General features: G+C 59.3%; 1 protein-coding gene across 1 annotated transcript; it reads left to right on the plus strand.

The window, feature by feature from the left end:
• Window positions 1–6,309: 6,309 nt before the first annotated feature.
• On the plus strand, window positions 6,310–8,714 carry EMD (emerin). Its single transcript, XM_014797552.2, has 6 exons — window positions 6,310–6,560; window positions 6,685–6,792; window positions 6,956–7,033; window positions 7,250–7,383; window positions 7,840–7,886; window positions 7,967–8,714. The coding sequence occupies exons 1-6, from the start codon at window positions 6,479–6,481 to the stop codon at window positions 8,283–8,285; spliced, it is 768 nt and encodes a 255-aa protein (XP_014653038.1). The 5' UTR covers window positions 6,310–6,478; the 3' UTR covers window positions 8,286–8,714.
• The last annotated feature ends 12,676 nt before the right edge of the window (window positions 8,715–21,390 follow it).

The following is a 21,390-nucleotide window of genomic DNA, read 5'->3' on the forward strand; positions in this document are numbered from 1 at the left end:
TGACTTGCCTAGCCCTGGGTGACTGCATGACCCGTGGTAGGGCTGTGGAGCCAGGCAGCATCTGCTCTGCCCTCCAGCATGCTCACTTCAGGGCTGCCTGTCACCCCACTGTTTTTTCCTTACCAATGGTGGTGGTAGGGTGTCCAAAAGTCATTTCCCAGTCTGAGGCCCACCTCCTGCACACTCTCCCCTCTCCTGACCCCTTTCAGACACACCTGTAGAAAACTCCACACCACAGGGGCTGGGAATTGGGGTGGAGGTAGGAGGGAGGGCTCCAGGCCCCATTCAAGATGGGCTGAGAGTTGTCCTTCTGGCCCCTGCCCCACTGGAAAGCAATTTCCAAGGACAGAATTACACCTAGAATTGATTTTCTCTCCACTAAGTGCCATCCAACTGGGTCATCTGTGTTCATTCCTTAATATCTTCAGAGAGCAGGGAAACTGAGTCAGAGTAACTGACCAGTAGTTAACTCTAGCAGACAGGAGGACAGAAGCTGGGTGTTCTGGCTTCCAGCCCTAGGCTTTCCCTATTTGGGGGATGACAAAGGCTGGGGGTGTAGAGGGTTCCTGTCCCTAGGGGATATAGTATCACCACCAGATGGCGCCCCATCCCAAAGCCCCCAGATCGGCAGTCCTTGGAAGCCAAAATCCAGCTCTTTCATATTTTCCCTTATTTGGAGTAGATTCTTGGATGTTAGACACACCCCGCCCCCACCCCCCACCCCCAGCCCTAAAACACCAGGCCAGGTCCTCCCACGGCGGGGGGTGGGGTGGGGGCTTCAGCTGGCGAGGAAATCTACAGAATGGCACAGTGAGAAGAGACCTGGACTGGCAAGGCAAGTCCAGGTACAGCAGGTGAGAGCACTCACTGCCTGAGCTCCCACCTTGACCGGGCAGCCTGGAGCACATGCAGGTGGGCCTGCCAGCGGACTTCACCTACTTTTCCTGGACCTGGGGGGCATGGGAATCTAGGGTGTTGCTGCTCACATCCTGGCTGGTGGGGAACATCCAGCTCAGCGCCAACCTGGTACAGGGCCCACGGCCCAGGGCCCAGCCCAGGAATCTGGCCTGTCCGAGGAGCCCCTGCTTCCTGTGCCTGGCTGCACCCTTACCCTGGTCCCCATGGAGCACAGCAGCCCCAGAACCAACTCCCCTGTGCCTAAGGCAGCTGGTGCCATGAGGACTGGTGCAAGTGAGGAACCCACTGTCACCCTCCCAGGGGGCACACTGGCTGCGAAGTGTTCTTCCATCCTCAGCCCACACAATGTCTTGCCCTCTGGGCCCTTCTTTCCCAGTCTTGCAGTGACCAGCTCCTGGGCACCCACGCGAGCCCATATCCTGCCAAACGCTCAGATATCCTCTCTCAGGAACCCCCATGGCCTTGGGCTCCCACACTCCTGGGCACAGACACAGATTCGCGGGTAAACTAGGAAAGGCAGCCCCTGGGCACTGCACTCCCAGGGGCCGCGGGCGCCTCCACTGCGCTTACCACCCCAGCTGCACCTGGCCTGGGCCTGGGTGCGCGCCGGCGCCTGCATTCTCGGGGCCTCTCCGCCCGCCTTCGCCACCCCCGTCCCCGGTCCCCGAGCAGCTCGGAGACAGTCCCGCTCGGAGCCCGGCCGCGGAGGCCTCACCTGCTGTCTCTGCGGGCGGCCGGCGACCGCGCGGTGGCGCCTGGCTTGCCTTTGCGCCCGCGCCCGGCGCCTCGGGGCTCCGCTGGCGTCCGCTGCGCGCCGCGCGCCTCCACGCGAATGGGCTGCCGCCGCCCGTCTTCTTGTTGGCCGCACCCCCGCCCCGCGCCCGCCCCGCGCCCGGCCCGGCCCGGCCCGGCCCGGCGAGAAAGCCTTAATTGGTAAAATCGCCCAGGGGGCGGGGGGGGGGGGGGGGGCGGGGGCGCGCCGTGAGCTCCAGCGCCCGGACCGCCTGGCGACGCCGCCCCCCCCCCCCGGATGAGCTCACCTCCCAGCGAGGGCCACGAGGGGTGGGGTGGGGTCGCCTCAAGAGCTCGCGGGGTCTGCAGGGCCCACGTCTCAGCCCAGCCAGAAAAGCCACCTCCTCCAGGGAGCCGCCCACAGTCACGGCCTTCTGACTTTGCCCCAAACCTGGGCTGGCCAGGCAAGTTGGATTCTGCCCTCTGGGGTTGGGGGACAACAGGCCATTGCAGGTGTTCACTGAGCGCCTACCACCCACAAGGCCACAGTGGGGCAGGGACCTGAACCCCGGGATGAGCAAGTATCCCCGCTGCTGCTGATTTGGTCCCTGCTGGGTGCCAGGCCTGGCCTGGGAGCCGGCAGCAGAGACGTACTGAACTCTCAGGAGCACAATTAGGTGCAGTCCCAAAGTCTGGGAGCGTGCAGTGGGTTGCAGCCAAAGAGCCAAGTGTTCGTGAACTGGGTGGGCACAGCCACGCCCTGGCACTGCCAGGCTCCCTCTTCCTCTTCTACGTGCCCATTTCCTGGTAGCTTCAGATGTAGCTCAAATGTCACTTCCTTGGGGAAGGCCACATAAAGCAGTGTCACTTTAACATTTTGCCCACAAGCCCGGATAAGAACTACATTTGACATCCTGAGCCCAGCTGTGCAAGCACACATACACAGATTGACAGAAATAACTGAGACAAACGATCCAGAAAAGGAGACTTTCTCTCACTACCCAAAAAGCACTTGGTATTTTCTATTCTACTCTACTTCATTAGAAGAGAGAAAGAAAAGAAGGGAGGGAGGCAGGAAGAAGTTTGGTTACACCTGCTAAATGCATTTGGCCATCTACAGTTGAACACTGACAGGAAGGCGCTGATTGCCCTCCAGGCCTCCCTGCAGCCACTGCTGCCTTTGTTAACTCTGCTTGCAATGACCTTTCCACCTTGACTCACAGTGGGATCTCCTAGCAGTGCCAGGGGCTCCATGTCCCTCCCTGCTCCCTCTGGTGGGAACCCCCCCCCACTGCTGGGGTGAGCAGTGGGTTATGGTCACTTGATAGGTGAGTGGCCTCAGTTCAGGTCCATGAGGTGGCTGTTCTTCGAGGAGGGAGACCCACCTACCACAGGCATTGCAGTCGGAGCCAGGGGTACAATAGGTGGGGGGCACAAACAAGGCGGTGGCCATGTGGCTGGATCTTGGGCCCCCACCTCCATTTAAATCCTCTCTTTACACTACTGCCTCCCTCCCACTGCACACACACTCCAAAACACACAAAACATGCGCAGCTCTTGGTTTCTACTTCTTCCAGGTTTAAGGGGAATGAAGGTTTGTATAGCACCAGCCGTTCCCTGGTGAAGATCCTAATCAATTAAAGACCTTTTCTCCTGTGTTGAAGGTTTTGGAAAACCGCTAGAATCAGCTACATTCCTGCTGCTAAGGCAGGCCGAATCCCCAACTGGTCGTGCCAGCAGTACCAAGATGAATTGCTGTGTTCTAGGGTGGGTCACAAGGCATTCTTGGAGACGCATTTGGTCCACTGACCACTCCCCATTTTATATTGATTGTGATTGTGACAATCTTCCACATATTAATTTTCACAATAAGCATCATCTTATTACTTTTGTTACTATCTGAGCAATGTTTCAAAGCATCCAAATACCAAGCGAAACTCAAAGGATCTTTAACATCCTTGAAGAGAAAAGTTAAGTTTTGTATTGTACTAAAGTATTAAGATTCTGACCTTAAAGAAAACATTAATAGCTCAGTGAACAACTGGCTCCTTGGACATGGATGCTGACAAATGTATTCATGTTGATATTATTTTCCCCTATAACTTTCAATCTTGCTGGGATTCCAAGTTATACAATGTACTGCTTAGGAGCCATTGCCCATCCTTGAAAGAGAAACTGTCTTCTTATTCTTGACTTGGAATCTGTGGCTTCCTAGCCCTTTTCACCCCAGCTGTGGTTCCAGAGAAATTCCTCTTCTTTTTTAACTCTGCCCACCCTTCCCAGGAAGACTCCCCTGGAGGCCACAGATTCCCCCAACAGGCCCTCTGATGACACGGTACCCGCGCTGGCCACACTGGCCAGGTCATTGCCCCGAGGACTAGGTACTCCCCCATGCCATCCATGGGAGAATCGGGCCCTTGGGCAAGCCTTCTCCTTCTCCTGATTCCCCCTCTGTGTGATGGAATGGTGCAGGCCTCTCAGCACTGATGGGCAAGGGCTCGCATGGTTTCTGGTGGTCTGGGACAGGTCTGCACTGCGATGGGGCTGGACCTGGGCTCCAGGTGCTAACCGGGTGGGCGCAGGGGACCATTGCAGTTCAGTCTCCTGGGGCCATCCATGGTGGGACCTCATAGCGGGGCAACGGGGGGGACATAAAAGGCAGAGTGCCGAGGCAGGTGCTGGGAGAGGGGGTGTTCCTTGGGGAGAAAGCAAACCTAGAATTCCTTGACCTCATAAGGAAACAACTTGGATCCACATGGGGAGGGGTGGCATGGGGGAGGACTGGGCCTCCGGGACAGGGGCCAGCACCGCAGAAGGCTTGGAGAGGTGCTGGGGAGTCTGATCTTGCCAAAACTCAAAATTCCAGGAGGCAGCTTCTGAGCAGCCCAGGGCCCAAACGCCATCTCCCTCCTTGCTCTGAAAGATAAGCAGCAAGCCCCTGCCGTGCCCAGGGTTCTCCCCCCTCTACTGCCATGCACGTGTCTGGGGACCCACACACCTCCTCCTCCTATTTCGGGAGACAGAGCAGGCCTCGCCTTTACTCTAAAACCTGGCCCACAGCAACTCTTCTGAGGGTCTTTGTGTGGGGTCAAACCAGGACCCCATCTCCTCACCACTCCCTGTGTGGCTACCTCTTCTCCACCCGCTGAGCAAACCTCCATGGAGAACTGCTCTGTGACCCTCACTAGCTAGGCAGCCAGCCTGGGTCTGAGCAGAGCCATCCTCTCTTCTTCTCCCCTTATCACCTGTTGTCATTTGAGACCAGGGACAGCTCCTCATCACCCTGTGCTCCCAGTTCTGGGCCTGCCTGGGGAGGGGCACCTCAGTTGGCCCCATACTCTATCAGTTGGCTTGGTTTAGAACATGGTTATCACCTCCTTTCCAATCTCCACGGGACAGTTCTTTACTGACCAAGGCCCTCACCAACTCCTAGTGATGGTCCAGCCTCCTTGGCGGGCCATGGCAGCCTTCCATGGTCCCCCCTCAGTCTTCTGGCCCCCCTGTCCTCAGGGCCCCCTCTGGACAACCACGACCCTGAAGCCTACCCAGACCCAGGTGCTGAGAGCCTGCGAAAGCTTGTTGGAACCCCCGAGCAGGTCCCTGTGGGTTTGGAAAGGCCCTCCTGACCCTGCCTGGCCGCCTCCTGGGTCACACTGGGCTCAGGGGCCATTCCGGCAGGAGAGGAAACCCTCAGTGCCCCAGGTGGACGTCATGGTGGGTCAGGCGGACACTCGCTGTCTCTGCACGCATCACACGGCGCCCCGTGCCAGTGCCTATTGGCACGTCCCGCCCCATCCACGGCTGTTTGCTCCTGGAGTGCTTGCCGGCCTCCTGGGCCACTGCCCCATTTCCTCCCGGTGGAGCGTGGAGGGACGGAGGGAGGGGCTGGGGACCCGCGGGTGCAGGTGCCCAGGCCAGGGCCGTGCAGAGCCACCGGCCGGCCTGCGGCAGGGGGTTTGGGGGGCGGCTTAGGGTCCGGGCCCCGCCGGCAGCCGCCTCCCTGGCGTGGCGCACGCGCGCAAAGCGCTCGCAGGGGCGCCTGGCCCGGGACCGCGCTGTCCAAGGACTCGCTCTTAGGATCTGGCCCTTTCCCGCTGCTCTCGGGGCGTGGCCGGGGAACCCCAGGCACTGGAGCCTGGGAACGGGCCGGGGGGGATGGCGGAGGGGCGGAGGCCGTAGGGACGGAGTGAAGCCCACGTGACTCAGGGAGAGCAAGCACCCCAAACGCGCCGGCCCTGCCCGGCTCCCACATCCTGGCTAGTTTCTGCCGGTTCGCCTCGCGCAGACCCCGCCCCTCCTCGCTTCTCGCCGGAACACGCCAGCGGGTGACATCTTGCCTCGCCAACCCCGCCCCGCTCTCAAGTCCCGGCAGGTCTACGCCCATTCCCCTTGCGCGCGGTCCCCGCCCCTCCTCACTTCTCGCCCAGAAGCACTAGCGAGTGATGTCTCCTGGTGCGCCGGCCCCACCCCTTCTCCCGGGCACACTTCCCCGCCCGCTCCCACGGCCGGACCGGTCCGAGCCGCTTGGGCTCCCGCGCACGCCCCGCCCCTCTTTCACCTTTAGCCAATCCTGCCCGTTTGTGACGTCTGGGCTCGCCAGCCCCGCCCCTCCCGCTCCCACGATCGGACCGGTCTGTTCCGGCTGCTCCCCGCGGCCTGGCTCCGCCCCACGCAGCGCGCGCAGCTCGCAGAGCCAGCGTCCAGGGCGCGAATGTGACGCAGGCGTGACGCGGACGCAGGCGTGACGCGGGCGCAGCCGCTCCCGAGGCAGCCGTAGCTTGGTCTGTGTCTCCAGGCCCGAGTCGCCCCCAGGCTTCAGCCGCGCACCATGGACGATTACGCGGTCTTGTCGGACGCCGAGCTGGCTGCCGTGCTGCGCCAGTACAACATTCCACACGGGCCTGTCGTGGGTACGCGGTGGCAGGCCCCCTCCCCGCGCTCCGCCCTCGCGTCCCCTTCCGGGGCCCCCTCCCCGCGCTGCCCCCGGGCTCCCAGCCCGCCCCCCTCACCGCCCCGCACCCCGTGTTTGGCCAGGTTCCACGCGCAAGCTCTACGAAAAGAAAATCTTCGAGTACGAGACCCAAAGGCGGAGGCTGTCGCCTCCAAACTCTTCCACATCGTCTTTCTCCTACCGGTTCTCGGGTGAGGCCCCCGACCCAGAGCCCCATCTGGCGGCCCGTGGGGACAGGGTTTGGGCGACGGGGAGAACAGAGTCGCGAGGGTGTGGCAGGAACGCTGGCCGGGAGGGACACGGGAAAAAGGGAGGGGAGCCTTGAGGGCAAATGGTCGTGGCCCCCTCATTCAGACTTAGATTCAGCCTCCGTGGACTCAGACATGTACGATCTGCCCAAGAAGGAGGACGCCTTACTTTACCAGAGCAAGGGTAAGGCAGGCGTGGGGTGGGCACCCTGACACCTTCATTCCACTCCCTCAGGGACCCCAGTATCAGGGAGAACCTGAGACCTCAACCCCCGCCGTCCCTCAGCAGCCCTGGAGGGGAGAAACCATATCACAGGCCCCAAAGTGGGATTCAGATTAGGGCCATCGGGCCAGGCGGGGATACCGCTGCCCGCTCTGCTACTGCTGCCCCCTTCCTAAGGCTATAATGATGACTACTATGAGGAGAGTTACTTGAGCACCAGGACTTACGGGGAGCCTGAGTCTGTGGGCACGTCCAAGGGCTTCCGCCAGCCCTCGGCTTCACTCTCAGACGCTGACACCTTTCACCACCAGGTGAGCCGGCTGTCGGGTTGTCTGTACTTGTGTACAACCTGAGGGGGTCAGAGCTGGGTTTGGCTAAGTCAAGGGGGCAAATGGTGTCTCCCAAGCCTCCAGGGAGAGGTGGGGTCAGCAGACACCTGCCTGGTCAGGGCCCTCGGCGGGCTGTCAGAACTGTTTGACTGGAGCATACGGGACATGCCCTGCACCCTGGTCTGGGATCTAGCTTTGAGCTTATTTTGAGAATCCTGGGGCAGAAAGTAGGGTGCAGGCAGCCAGGACAGTCACTGAGCAAGTGGCCAGGGCCCAGGGAATGAAGGCCAGGAACTCAGAAGGGTTCTGGAGTGTGGCAGGGCCTGGGCCTCTAAGCAATGGGTGGGATAGGCCAGCAGGGGAAGTTTGGACTGAGGGATGTGACAGGGCCACACTGACCCTGCCAGCCTTTCTCCTCATCCTGATTCTCTTCTATAGGTGCGTGATGACAGTCTTTTCTCTTCTGAAGAGGAGAGTAAAGATAGGTGAGTGGTAGGGAGGGCCAGGGGCTGGGCTGATTCTGGGCCCAGGCCCTCCTGGCCCATCTGCTCCCTCTTTGCCTCAGGGAACGCCCCATGTATGGCCGGGACAGTGCCTACCAGAGCATCGCGCACTACCGCCCCGTTTCCAGCATCTCCAGAAGCTCCCTGGGCCTGTCCTATTACCCCACATCCTCCTCCACCTCTCCTGTGTCCTCATCCTCAGCTCCCCACCCTTCATGGCTCACCCGCCGTGCCATCCGGCCAGAAAAGCAGGCCCCTGGGGCTCTGGGCCAGGATCGCCAGGTCCCGCTCTGGGGCCAGATGCTCCTGTTCCTGGTCTTTGCAGCCTTCCTGCTCTTTGTTTACTACTCCATGCAGGCTGACGATGGCAACCCCTTCTGAATGGAGCCCTGAGGGTCTGGCTTCGGGGCCAGCTGCTCTCGGGAGGGAGTCCTGGCTGACTGCGTTAGCAGTGTTTGCTGGGGGGCTGTGGGGGGGTGCTTCTCTGTGTGTTCTAGCTTGGGGGTGCTGGGCCTGGCCCGGGGCAGTGCTTGCTCCCCCTGCCTTGTCCTGCCTTGTTTTGAGAGGGAGGCAGCCCGCCCAGGCCCTCTATGGCATAGTGGGCCTGGGCAGGCCTTCCTCCGGAGCCTCCTGGCCCCGCTTGCCTCTGATCCTTAGGGCCCGGGAGGGTAAGACCCTTCTCCTGGAGAGGAGAATGTGGTTGTTGTTGTCATTGCATGCCTCCTTGTCACCTCTTTGGGGGGATTAACCAAAGGCCACCCTGACTTTGTTTTCGTGGACACACAATAAAAAGACCATTTATTTTTAAAAGTGTGGGCTCTTTCTGCTGGGAGAGGGTTGGGCTCCCCTGGCTCGGGGCCTCTGAGCTTTGGTCTCCAGAATCACCATCTGGCTTCGTGGGTTCCCCCTTTTGGCCTTGGCCTAGGAATCACATCCTACCCGTGAGTCAAAGCACATTGGTGCTTTGCTTGATGGGGTCTGTTCCCTGACTCATTACTCAAAGCTCTGGTAATCATGAGAATAACTATGGCACCATGGAGCGTGGAGAGCCCACCTGAATTGCAGGCAAGGCTGCCTGTGCAGAGCCTGCTGTGGATGTTTTACCCGGGACAAGCGGATGCCAACCCCAGTGTCCAAGGGTGGGAGATGGTTAGGAAGCAAAGCATGTGCTTGGCTGCCGCCGTTTCTTCCAGGAAGCTGCTTGTTTTATTTATTTTTTGTGTGTGTGAGGAAGATCAGCCCTGAGTTAACATCCATGCCAATCCTTCTCTTTTTGCTGAGGAAGACTGGCCCTGGGCTAACATCTGTGCCCACCTTCCTCCACTTTATGTGGAACGCAGCCACAACATGGCCTGACAAGCGGTGCGTCGGTGCACACCCAGGATCCAAACCTGGGCCGCCAGCAGCGGAGTGCGAGCACTTAACCACTACGCCACGGGGCCTGCCCCAAAAGCTGCTTGTTTTAATGACACGGGGGAAGGCACACCACACTCTGAAATGCCCCATCACCTGGGGGTAATCCGAGTCCTCACCTGACTATATTCGCACTCATTTCCAGGTGTTTTGCTGTGGGTCTTTTGTAATCATCAAAGTTTACATATGTTTTAAAGCAGGTGCTGAGGCAACCCAGGGTAGAATGCCACGTGAGGCTGTGCATCCTGGCCCTACGCTGCCAGCAGAGGGCAGGAAAGCACCGAGGGGCAGGCAGCTGCTCCACACAGGCAGGTGGGAAGCAGAGGCATGGCCAGGGCTTCTCTGATGGGTGGGACCCTGGCATCGGGCCCTGGTATCAGACCCTCACCTCTGGCCGGTTCCTTGCCACAGGACTTGGTGGGCCTGGCCTCTTGCCTGGCAGCGCAACCATGGGCTCCTGAGCCTTTAGGGGCGCTCAGCTGTCTCTGGCCACAGGGTGAGCTCGGGTCAGGGCTGGGACTGGGACGCTCCTACCTCTGGCTCCTCGCGGTTTCTTTTTGCTGCGTCCGAGTCTCTCCCCACGTTCCTTTGGTCTGTTTTCCTAAAAGTAACACATGCTTTTTCTGCATTTAAAATATACAGAAATGAATGAAAAAAATGAATTGCTTCTAATTTTCTCACCACTCCCACAGTCTCAGCTTTACTTGTTTGCCACAAGCTCCCACCTGGCTCGTCCCTCAGTGCCCAACCACCTGTGGTGTGGATTCCCCAGGCCCCCAGCCTCTGCCCCTGGCTATCCCAGTTCAAGGGCTGAGGCCTGGATGCTCCCTGGTGGGTGGTGGGCCTGGGCAGGGGGTGCTGCCTCTTCATGGGTGATCTGATGGTCAGATCAATGAGCCGGGGGGAGGGGTGGCAGAACCCCAGAGGGACAAGTGACGGAGCTCGTTTTAGCAACTGATTCCAAATCAAATACGTTGACAGAAGGGACTGACCATGCTTGCGAGTATAGCTCCCCCACAAGCAGTCACTATCTGGAACTGCTGTTGGGCTGGAGCCCCACGGGGTCTGGGTAGAGAGGCAAGTAGAGCCTGGTGAACCCCACATGGGGCCTGGGGAAGTGGCAAGGTTGACATGCCAACGGTCTGGAGTAGCTGGGGTGGAGAGAAGGGACAGCACAAGAGGAAAGGTAGCTGGGGCATCCCAAGGAAGGGGAGAAAGATGGCATGGCTTCTGGATGGAATGGCCCTCCCTAGGCCTCAGGTCCTCCAACTATTGCAGAAAAAAGGGGGAGGCTAGGTATGCTGGGCAACCACTGTGGTGTCTGGCAGGAGAGAAGAGAAGACAGGGAGGAAACAGTTGCCACCCGTGTGACAGTCTCCCCCTTTTCATTCATTTATTCCCCAAGGTTAAGTCGGTCCATTCATCACCTTGCTAGATGGAGGATTGCTGAGGGCTCCCTTCTTGAGCCTCCTGTCCCAGGGCTCTGAGACACTCCCCTCCCAAGGAGTCCTGATAGCTCCCAAGGGCTCAGGGCCTTCTCAAGACTCTCTTTCAGGATTGGTCCCAATCCCCAGGGCTCCTGCACCTTTCTGGTGCTCTTGAGGGCTCTCTGCCACCCCGCTACTCCCATGCTCCGGCCAAACCCCAGGGCTCTGGAAACCCATAAGGGCACCTGAATGTTCCCTAGTACTCTGGGTGCCCCAACCCAAAGGCTTTCGAGGGCTCCGTGGGCTCCCCACAGAACCCCAGGCTTCCAAGTCTCCACCTAGTGCTTTCCAGGGCTCTGGTAGTACCTCCCTCGAGATCTCCGAGGGAGCCCCACCTCCTGAAAGACCCCAAGGACTCTGGGGTCCCCGCGCAGGGCAACTGAGGGCTCCAGGGTTCTCCCAGAGCTCCAGACTATCTTCCCCTCCCCTTCTTCCCCCAACGGCTCCTGGTGCTGCAGGACACCGCAGGGGGCAGCAGCTGCATGGTCCAGGGGACTTCTGCTACACTGCCTCAGGGGTGCCACCGTATCCAGGCCCTGCCAACGTGAAGAGGAGCTTGAGGGGCCCAGGACCAGGCGTTGGAGCGGGTTGAGTGGGCTGCTGCCAGCAGAGCTGAGCTGCATCCTAGGGTGGGGGAACCGGGTGGAGCCCTGAAGCCATCCTCCTGACACGCCCTTTGACATCGTCCCAGCCCCGCCCCCATCAGGTCCAGGGGAAACAGTGACAGCACTGGGCAGGCCCAGGGATGCCCCTACCTTGACCCTCACTCTGCGCCAGAGCCAGATGCTCAAACTAGAGAGGGCGCCTCCTGGGCTGAGTGGGTCCCAGTGCCAAGCAGTCACCCTTCCAAGAAAACAGTCCAAGGGGTGCACAGCCTGTGGCTCCATAAGAATGAACCACCTTGGGCTCCAAGGGCAAAAAGGACATGAAAGTGGCACTGGATCCTCACTGTTACTGTACCTGGGGCTGGGATGCTGCCCCAGGCTCCTGGTGGCCAGTCGCTGGAGACTCTGCCCCCGGAAAGCAGGCGCAGGCGGGACACAGCTACAAGAAGTCAGGCCCCGCCCCCTGGCCCACCTCTTCCCCCACTGCGCTGGCTGGCTGGTAGGGGAGGGAGGCAGGTGCACTCTGGAAGCTTCTAGAAGCTGCCCAGCTGGAGAGGGGGCAGGAGGAGGCAGAGCCAGGCCCAGAGAGGTCTAGCACCGGTGGGGGATAGAGGGCCCCCTGAGACACCCCCTTCTCCCCTCGCCCACCGGGCGGCCCTCTCTCCCCTGAGTCACCCTCTAGAACCTCCTGCCCCCTCCCTGTACCGATCCCGCCAAGAGGAGAGAGTCCTGCCTCCCATCTTCTCCAAGCCCCCGCCTGTTGGGGCCCCATCAGGAAAAGGGCACCAGAGCTGAGCCGAGCTAACCCTAACCGGGAGATCCTGTCCCCTCTCCAGACGCCACATCACGCCCAGGCAGCCGTGACACATGTGGGGCAGCAGGGCGGAAGATGGCAACCTCGGGGGGGCGGGGGGGGGGGGACAGGCCCCTGGGGACAGCCCTGGATAGAGGCTATGGGTCACACCAGGCCTGAGCCTGAGGCCCGCCCAGGCAGGGAGCAGGAGGGAGTGAGACCCAGGCGCCGCCTCTGCCAGGGCTCCGGGGGAGGACAGACAGATGGCCCCAGGAAAAGGAGCACTGCACTGGGACCCCATCCTGCTGGAGGCAAACGGCCTGGCACCCGACCCCACTGGACAAATCCCCTGAGGACACCCCGGCTGCTTAGGAGCAGACAGGGAGGTGCACGGCCTGGGCCCTCAGCTGGGCTCACGCACGGCACCGAGTGTCGGGGCCTGGCCACCCGCCCAGAGGCAGCAGGGGTGGTGGCCCGGCCCCAGCAGGGCCCAGGAACAGAGGAGAGGTCCCGGCCACACGCCTTCCCCGGGCTGGCCCCATCTCACCTACTAAGTCTGGGGAGGGAACGGCTGGTCGCCCCAGTTGGGAGCAGCCCTGCTTCCTGCAGGTCCTGCCTGGTCTGAGTCCAGGCAGGGCAGGGCAGGGCAGGGAGTGGCGGAGCTGACCGCCCCCACCCCACAGCCAGCCTCCACCCCTGCCCCGGCCACAACCGATCCTCCCTGATGCCTGTCCCCCCAGCCTCCTGGGGGAACCCAGGTGAGGAAAGGGGAGCACCGAACCCCTCAGGGTGGGGCTGCCACCCACCAGCCAGTGAGGGGGTCCCCGCACTTCAACAAGGGGAACGTTAGTTGGAGAACATTGGGGTTCCCGCAGGGCCCCCCAGCACGGGCAGCCTCACCCCCCTCCAGGGCACGGGGCCAGGGCCCTCCAGGGCAGCCCCCGTGGAACCCCAATGGAGCCAGTGGGCCGAGGAGGGGGCGGCCGCTAAGTCAGGGTCAGCGAGCGTGCGGAGCGACAGGTGCCGGCCGCGGGGCCCTCCAGTTGCGCTGCGCTCAGGGCGGGCTCATCCCACCCCAGGGCCCCGGGCCCGGCCCAGCTGCGGACATGTCTCCCAGGGAGCAGGCCCAGTTGCTGGCACCAGTCTCCTCCCCAGGCCGCAGGCGTCTCCGGGGAGGGCGTTACCTGGCAGGAGGACCCTGTGCCGCTCAGAGGTCAGGCTGGCTTTGGCCGCAGCCAGGGCAGCAGGGCTGAGAGATGGCAGAGCAGTGGGCGGGGTTGGGGGTGGCCCTTGGGTCTGCACACCTGCTGAGGATGGGCCGGGCACAGACGCCCCCGTGCTCGGCGAGAAGAACACCCATGTCCTTGCGCGGAGAGGGTGAGGACCAAAGATGGGCACTGGGGCCGGCCCGGTGGCACAGCGGTTAAGTGTGCGCACTCTGCTGCGGCGGCCCGAGGGTTCGCTGGTTCGCATCCCGGGTGCGCACCGACGCACCGCTCATCAAGCCATGCTGTGGCGGCGTCCCATATAAATTAGAGGAAGATAGGTACGGGTGTTAGCCCAGGACTGATCTTCCTCGGCAAAAAGAGGAGGATTGGCATCAGATGTTAGCTCAGGGCTGATCTTCCTCACAAAAAAAAAAAAAAAAAAAGATGGGCACTGAAGGTGGGCTGGCGGGTGGGTGGGGACAGGGTCTGGCTGCTGCCATGACTATGCCCATCCCCAGAGCGGGCCACTCGCAGGAGCTCCCCCGGGCAAGGGCACTGGGGAGCAGGGTCCAGGGGGACCCAGTGCCCATCCGGCCCCCCAGGCCTCCGTGGGCAGGCTGCTTCAGAGGGAAGACTGCAGGGAAGCTGAGCCCCCCTTGGTGTGCCTCCTGCCCAGGGCCGAGGGACTGGAAGGCGGCTCCACTCGGTCACAGGCCAGGGGGACAGTGAGGACAGTGGTCAGGTGGCCCAGGAGTGTGGGGCTGCGTCTCACCGGGCCTGAGCGTCTCCAGGGGAGCCCCAGGGCCATGTGGCCCGACACTCTGGCTGAGGGGTGTCCCCACGAGCCATGGCCACGAGCCCTGAGGTAAGGCCCAGCAAGCACTGCCTCAGTCTTCTGCTTCTGCTCCCAGGAGACCGAGAGCCCGGTTCCCCCAAAACCCCCCTGTCCTCGGGTTCAAGAGGTGCACGGTGGCCTCAGACAGTGCCAGGAGCTGTCGCCAATGGCCCCAGTGTTGCCCAGCAGCGAGAGCCAACAGGAAAAGCACTCACCGCCCACAGAACCTGTGTGACAAATTCAGAGCCACCAAGCACGTCACTGGGAAGTCATTTCTCTCTCTTTTTTTTTAACTGAGGTCACATTGCTTTATAACATTATATAGATTTCAGGTGTACGTCATTAGATTTCGACTTCTGTATACACACATCGCATTCACCACCAAAAGTCTAGTTTCCATCCGTCACCGTAGAAAGGTCCCTCTTTACCCCTTTCGTCCCACCCCCCACCACCTGGTAACCACCAATCTGTTCTCCATGTCTATGTGTGCATTTGTTTGTCTATCTTCCACATGAGTGCAGTCATAACAGTGTTTCTCTTTCTCCCTCTGACTTACTCTGCTTAGCACAATACCCTCAAGGTCCATCTGTATTGTCACAAATGGCACAATTTCGTCTTTTTTTATGGCTGAGTAGTAGTCCATGTGTATACATACCACATCTTCTTTATCAACTCATCCGTTGATGGGCACTTTGGTTGTTTCCGTGTCTTGGCCATTGTGAATGATGCTGTGATGAATGTAGGGGTGCATATATCTTTTCAAATTAGCGTTCTTTGGAAGTATTTATCCAAAAGAGGAATTTACCCAGAAGTGGAATTGCTGGATCATATGGTAGTTTTAGTTTTAATTTTTTGAGGAGCCTCCATACTGTTTCCCATAGTGGCTGCACCAGTTTGCATTCCCACCAACAGTGCACAAGGTTCCCTTTTCTCCATACCCTCGCCAACACTTGTTATTTCTTGTCTTGTTAGCAATAGCCATTCTGAGGGGCACTGAGGTGATTGATAGCTCATTGTGGTTTTGATTTGCATTTCCCTGAGGATTAGTGATGTTGAGCACCTTTTCATGTGCCTGTGGCCATCTGTATATCTTCTTTGGAAAAATGTCTGTTCAGATCCTTGGCCCATGTTTTGATTGGGTTGTTTGCCTTTTTGTTGTTGTTGAGATGCATGAGTTCTTCATATATTTTGAAGATTAACCCCTTATCGGATATATGATTTGCAAAGATCTTCTCCCAGTCGGTAGGTCATCTTTTCCTCTGCCGTGCAGAAGCTTTTTAGTTTGATGCAGTACCATCTGTTTATTTTTTCCTTTGTTTCCCCTGCCTGAGGAGACAGATCCAAAAAGATACTGCTGAGGCCGATGTCAAAGAGTGTACTGCCTGTGTTCTCTTCTAGGAGTTTGATGGTTTCAGGTCTTACAGTCAAGTCTTTAATCCATTTTGAGTTCATTTTGGTGTATGGTGTGAGATAGTGGTCTGGTCTCATTCTTTGCATGTGGCTGTCCAGTTTTCCCAACGCCACATACTGAAGAGACTTTCCTTTCTCCATTGTATGTTCTTGGCTCCTTTGTCGAAGATGAGCTGTCCATACGGGAGGTCATCTCCGAGGCCCAGCCAGGCAGGCTGGGGCGGGCGTATCCAGGGAAACAAGACACAAAGGGCCTCCTTTGGCCTCAGCGGGAGCTCCTTCCCGGGACCAACTGGACACTCGGCTGCCCCATCCCGGCCGGCGACTGCCACCACCTGAGCCACCAGTGCCCAGCACCGGGCTACCTGACACCGTCACTGAGGAAAAGGGGCTTGTCGGCCTGCACGTCCACAATGTGGCCCACACCACTCCACTCCCTGCCCCCACCCATTTTGCTGGCAGCATGGTGGAAGACGGGAAGGGAGGGGAGGGGAGGGGGGGAGCGGAGGGACCGTGCCTGGGTGCAGAGAGAGGTCACCCCCGCCTCAGGCAGGGCAGCTGCCGCCGCTCCAGCCCCTGGGGAGGAGAGGGAGTGGGGACTTTGGAGGTCGGGGAACATCCTGGGGCCAGGGCCTGGGTGGGGACTCACGCGACACTAGCGCTGAACAGGCTGGCTGCGGGCTGGCTGCCGCGATGAGAAAGAGCTTCCTGCCCTTGTGCCGGAGCTGCACAACTCGCTGGGACCGCCACCAGGGCTGCAAACCCCTCTGCAAGGGGCAGAGAGCACACACCGTGGGCTTTTCGGGCCACACAGGGGCTCTGTCGCGTATTCTTCTTCCTGTCTGTGTGTTCTGTTTGCAACCCTTTAAAGACGGAAAGAGCCACTCTCTGCCCTTACAAACACAGGCTTAGGCAAAGGACGCGTTCCTGAGGGGTCGGTGCCGGACCAGGAGTCCCACACCCAGGTTCAGGAGCAAGGACACTCCTCAGAGCCTTCTCATTCGCCGTGAACGTGAACCACCTACGCCCTAGTGGGTGTCGTTCCCTCCCGCACCATTCCAGGGCTGACCTCTGTGACCCATAAAAGTACAGCAGAGGTGAGGGGGTGTCACTTAGAGACGAAGTTATAAAACGACTGCGGCTCCGACCTTGGGGCCACCCTCTCCTGCTCGGTCTCTGTTGGGTCACTGGCTCTGGGGGAGCCCTGCCCTGAGCAGCTCTAGGGAGAGGCCCCGTGGGGAGGCATGAGGCCCCTGCCACAGCCAGGTGAGTGTTCTTGGAAGCAGAGCCCAGGCCCCACCGCCACCCCCGGGGGACCAGATGGCTGCATCCCCAGCTGATGTCTTGACTGTAGCCTGTGAGAGACCCTGAGCCAGAACCTCCCAGCCAAGCCCTCTAGGATCCTGTCCTTCAGACACTTGGGGGATTGCAAGTGGTAGTCGTGCTAAGGCACTATGTTTGGGGTAATGTGTTCTGCAGCAACGGGTAACTAATGCACGACTTTAACTGGAGAAGGCCACTCTAAGTAAGTCTGAAGCAAACAAGCTGTCGATAAACCCCAGAAGCCGTAAGGAAAAGCCTGGAAAGTCTGATGACATGAACACTAAAATCGTCTGCCTGACCAAACACAAACCTCAAACCACAAAGTCAAGTGACAAGTGACAAAGTGGGGAAAAAAACAGCAGCAAGATGTGACTCAGGGCTCCTATCACTAACGCAGAGAGAGCTTGAACCAGACGACAAGGAAAAGCCCGGTGACCCATGAGGAAAAGGAAAGCCAAAGGCTACTCCGCCATCTGACCCCACAGCCAGAACAGGCTCCGGCGCTGGGGCCCCACAACCGCTCGCTCTGGGGACAAATGGCGGCTGGTGACTGGCACTGCATTTCACCTGCTGCTCCAACTAGATGACAGGCACCGTGGAACCGAACAAAGACCAACCACCGCAAAGACTGGCCAAAGCGAGGGGTGTGTGTGTCGGGTCAGGGGCTTGGGGGTGCAGCCGGGCAGCCTCACCCAGGAGCTGCGAGACCCTCTTGGTGAGGAACGTTTGGCAGGAAAGGTGGTGGCGGCGGCAGCTTCCCACCAGCTCGAGGGCCAGCCACATCCACAGACCAGACAACTATTGGGGCAGTTCCCCGGCAGACAACGCTCCTTCTCGTCTCCATGCTCCCCCAAATCCACGCTCTCGGTCTCGGGCCCATGTTCCTTTGCCACTCGAGAGCTCCGCTGCTCGGGTCTTTCCTGTGCCTCATCAGCGAGTTCTTTCCGTCCCCACTCCCAGGCACTACTCTGATCTCCTGATCTCCGCCCCTCCCTCCTACATGTCCCGATGTTGTCTGTACAAACCCTACACCTTTTCCCCTGGGCTGTGGGCTGCGGCGCCCTCCAGCGCACCCAGGCAGGGAAGGGTGAGTGCTGCTTAATGGGAAGCCCCAGCTCTCTCGAGGGCCGGCAGTCTGCTGGCGTTTCCCAGACCTGCCGGGACCCCGCAAGAAGCCAGCCCCAGGTAGGGCAGGGGGCACACACCCACGAATCTCAGGCCTGCAGAGCAGCACTTCTCACAGCGTGGTTGGTTCCCGGACCAGCAGCACAGCACCACCCGGGAGCTTGTGCGAGTCGCAAATTCTCAGGCCCCACCTCAGATCTGCCCCACCTCAAGATCAGAGGCTCTGGGGTGGGGCCCCGCGACCCAGGTTTCAACAAGCCCACCAGGTGTTCCCACACACCCTCCGGCGTGAGAACCACCGGGATGCAGGGTTCCTGGTCGCACCCACTTCCAGAGAAGCTAGGCGCTTTCTCTGCGGGGCTCACTTTGACCTCCCCAGGCGAGAGGCAGGCGGGCACAGCTGATGGCCACAACCACAGGTCGCCCTGGGAACCGGGTGCTTGGGCAGGAGTCCGTCCCAGCGGGCCACACCTGTCCCATGGCACAGGGAAGACTCTTTTACCTTCCCACCGTCCCCACCTCTAGAAGCGCGGACAGACGCTTCTGGCAGGCACCACGTCCCCGGGCACTGGTCCCAGCTCTGCCCCCCTCTCCCTGCACCGACACTACGCTTGTGTGTACGGGGTGAGGGGGGAGCCACAGTTTACAGAGAACCGTCCCGGACACACTCAGGAGGCGCTGAAACACAGTGGGCCGCGCAAGGAGTGAGCGTGTGCGTGTGTGGAGGCAGGGCACATTCTGGGCCCTGGGAGGGTGGAAGCTCCCAGGAGCGGGGAGCAAGGCAGCTCTCAGAGGCCAGGACTGGGCGGAGCTGGAGAGGGAGTGACCGTGCCCTTTGCCATCCCGGTGGGGTCGCCGCCCTCCTTCCCCCCTCACCAGGCCCCTGGCGACCCCCATACACTGTCTCTGGCCGTCTAGAGGGCCGGACACCCTCAGGATGGTGGGGGAGAGTCCTGCCGGGAGCGGCGCCCGACGGAGCCCCCACGGTCTCTCGGGGCCTGGACTCAGGCGAGGCTTCTCCTCGGCCTCCCGCGGGGAGAGGGCGTGGGCCCCGGGGTCTCGGGGAACGGGGACTCTGGCCGCAGGGGCGGAGGGCGGAGCCCAGGGGCGGAGGGCGGAGCCCAGAGGCGGAGGGCGGTGACAAGCGGGCCGGATCCTCGTCCGGGCGTGTCGGGCCCAGCCCTGGCCGCCCGCGCATCCGCCCCCTCACGCCCGCTCAGAGCACCTACCGGAAGCCCCGCCCCGCCTTCCTGCCCACCCTTTCCGGCTAGCTCCGCCAATGACCCGGCTCGGCTCGGCTCGTGACGAGACACGCGCACAAGGCCGCCGAGGAAGCCCAGCCCCTCTGGTCTGACGGACACTCCTTGTGCCCAATCAAAACAAGCCGTCCGCGTGCGCGCCCCTCTCGGGTCCGCCCCCGCGCGCTCCTTTCTGCGCCGTCGGGCCGGGCCGGCTGCGGGAGTCCTAGACATGCCCGCGGGTAGAGCGGGGGCTCTCCCTGAAGAGTCGCGCCAGTCGTCCTGTCTGTACAGCCTAAGCCCTGCTTGTGTGCTTTTGGTGTGAGCTTGTAGTTTGAAGCGATTACATTCACCGGAACTTACATAAAAACACGTCCGAGAGGCCGGGCCCCCTCCCGCGGTTCCCCCAGGGTCAGCATCTTGCGCATCTAGGGCGATCGCACAGCAGGAAACGGCATTGGTGCCATCCGAGAGCTGCTCCGGGTTTCATCCGTGTCTGGGTGTGGGTGTGGGCGTGTGCGCGCACACTCTGTGCAGTTTCACCACGCGTGTAGATTCAAGTGATCCCCACTGCCATCAATGTCCGGCTTGTTCCCTCACAAGGATGCCTCCTGTTGACCTTTCATAGCCACAGCCTCCCCTCTCCTCCTCCCAACCCATGGCACCAGTATCGTATTCTCATCTCTAGAATTTTGTCATTCGGAGACTGTTACATCAATGGAACCATGCAGTACGTAACCTGAGGTGGGCTTTTTTTCCCACTCATAATGCCCTTGAGATCCATCCAAAGTGTTGCATGTATTAATAGTGACTTCTTCCTGTGTGTTGCTGGCTATAGACCTTGGTGCGGATCTACCACAGTGTGTTCAACAGTCCCCCACTGAAGGACATGTTGCTTGCTCCCAGTTTTAGGCTTCGACAAATAAACCTGCTATGAACGTTCGCGTACAGGTCTTCCTGTGATCATAAGTTTCCATTTCTCTGGCATAAATGTCCAGGAGTGCAATCGTTGAGTCCTGTGGAGGGGGATGCCTAGCTTGAAAAGAAACTGCCAGATTGCCTTTCACAGGCGCTGTACCATTTTACATTACCACCCTGCATATTTTTAAAGCACATAATTGAACATTTATACAAAACAACATTATTTTAAGCAAGACCGTTAACAATTTTGTTTCTCTCTTCTAACTATATTCTTCTACACAATCCCCAACATGGTTATTCACACAATTTTAAAACCCATAACCCTATATACATTTAATTGGGATTTTCTTTTTACTAAGCAATATGTGTTCGAAAGCCTTCCACGTCCGTCCACGTTTTAAACGTCTAGCTCATTTCTTCTCTGGCAGCATGGTATTTGATAAAATACGTGTACTACCATCTACATAATGAATCCCCAACTGATGTGCTTTTACCCTTTCTCTTCTTCCTTTTTTTTTTGCTATTCATATTAATGCTGCAACTACCAGTTTTGAACATGTGTCAATCTCCCTGTAGGATAATTACCTCTAAGTGGAATTTCCAGGTCAAAACCTGCGGACATTTAAAATGTTAACAGACACTACGTAATTGCCTCCCCCAAAGACCCTACTTGTCATACACCAGGGCTGTTGGTCCTTTGTTACGCATGTTACAAATATTTTCCCTCAGTCTGTCTCTTGTCTTGAAAGACTAGGCTTGCTGGTTTGGGCAGTCAAGAAGTTATACATTTTGGGCCGGCCCTGTGGCTTGGTGGTTAAGTGCGCGCACTGCAATGCTGGTGGCCCGGGTTCGGATCCCGGGTGCGCATAGAGGCACCACTTCTCCGTCCATCCTGAGGCCGAGTCCCACATACAGCAACTAGAAGGATGTGCAGCTATGACATACAACTATCTACTGGGGCTTTGGGGGGAAAAAATTAAATAAATAAAATCTTTAAAAAAAAAAAAGAAGTTATACATTTTGATATGACCAAATTGATTAAACTCTCAATGGATGATTTCTGGGTTGTGTGTCTTGGGCACAAAGGCCTCCTTCCATGTGTGACCAGAGTGAGGGGAGACTCGGGGT

The sequence above is a fragment of the Ceratotherium simum genome, chromosome X (assembly GCF_057802395.1).
Source record: "Ceratotherium simum simum isolate JZ-2026a chromosome X, ASM5780239v1, whole genome shotgun sequence".
In the NCBI taxonomy this organism is placed as follows: domain Eukaryota; kingdom Metazoa; phylum Chordata; class Mammalia; order Perissodactyla; family Rhinocerotidae; genus Ceratotherium; species Ceratotherium simum.

Excerpts from the sequence above, each read along its gene's own strand:
- EMD (XM_014797552.2), top strand. The coding sequence starts at position 6,479 with ATGGACGATTACGCGGTCTTGTCGGACGCCGAGCTGGCTGCCGTGCTG. Across the intron at positions 7,034-7,249 it reads CTTACTTTACCAGAGCAAGG|GCTATAATGATGACTACTAT; the intron begins GTAAGGCAGGCG and ends CCCCTTCCTAAG. Across the intron at positions 7,384-7,839 it reads CTGACACCTTTCACCACCAG|GTGCGTGATGACAGTCTTTT; the intron begins GTGAGCCGGCTG and ends TCTCTTCTATAG.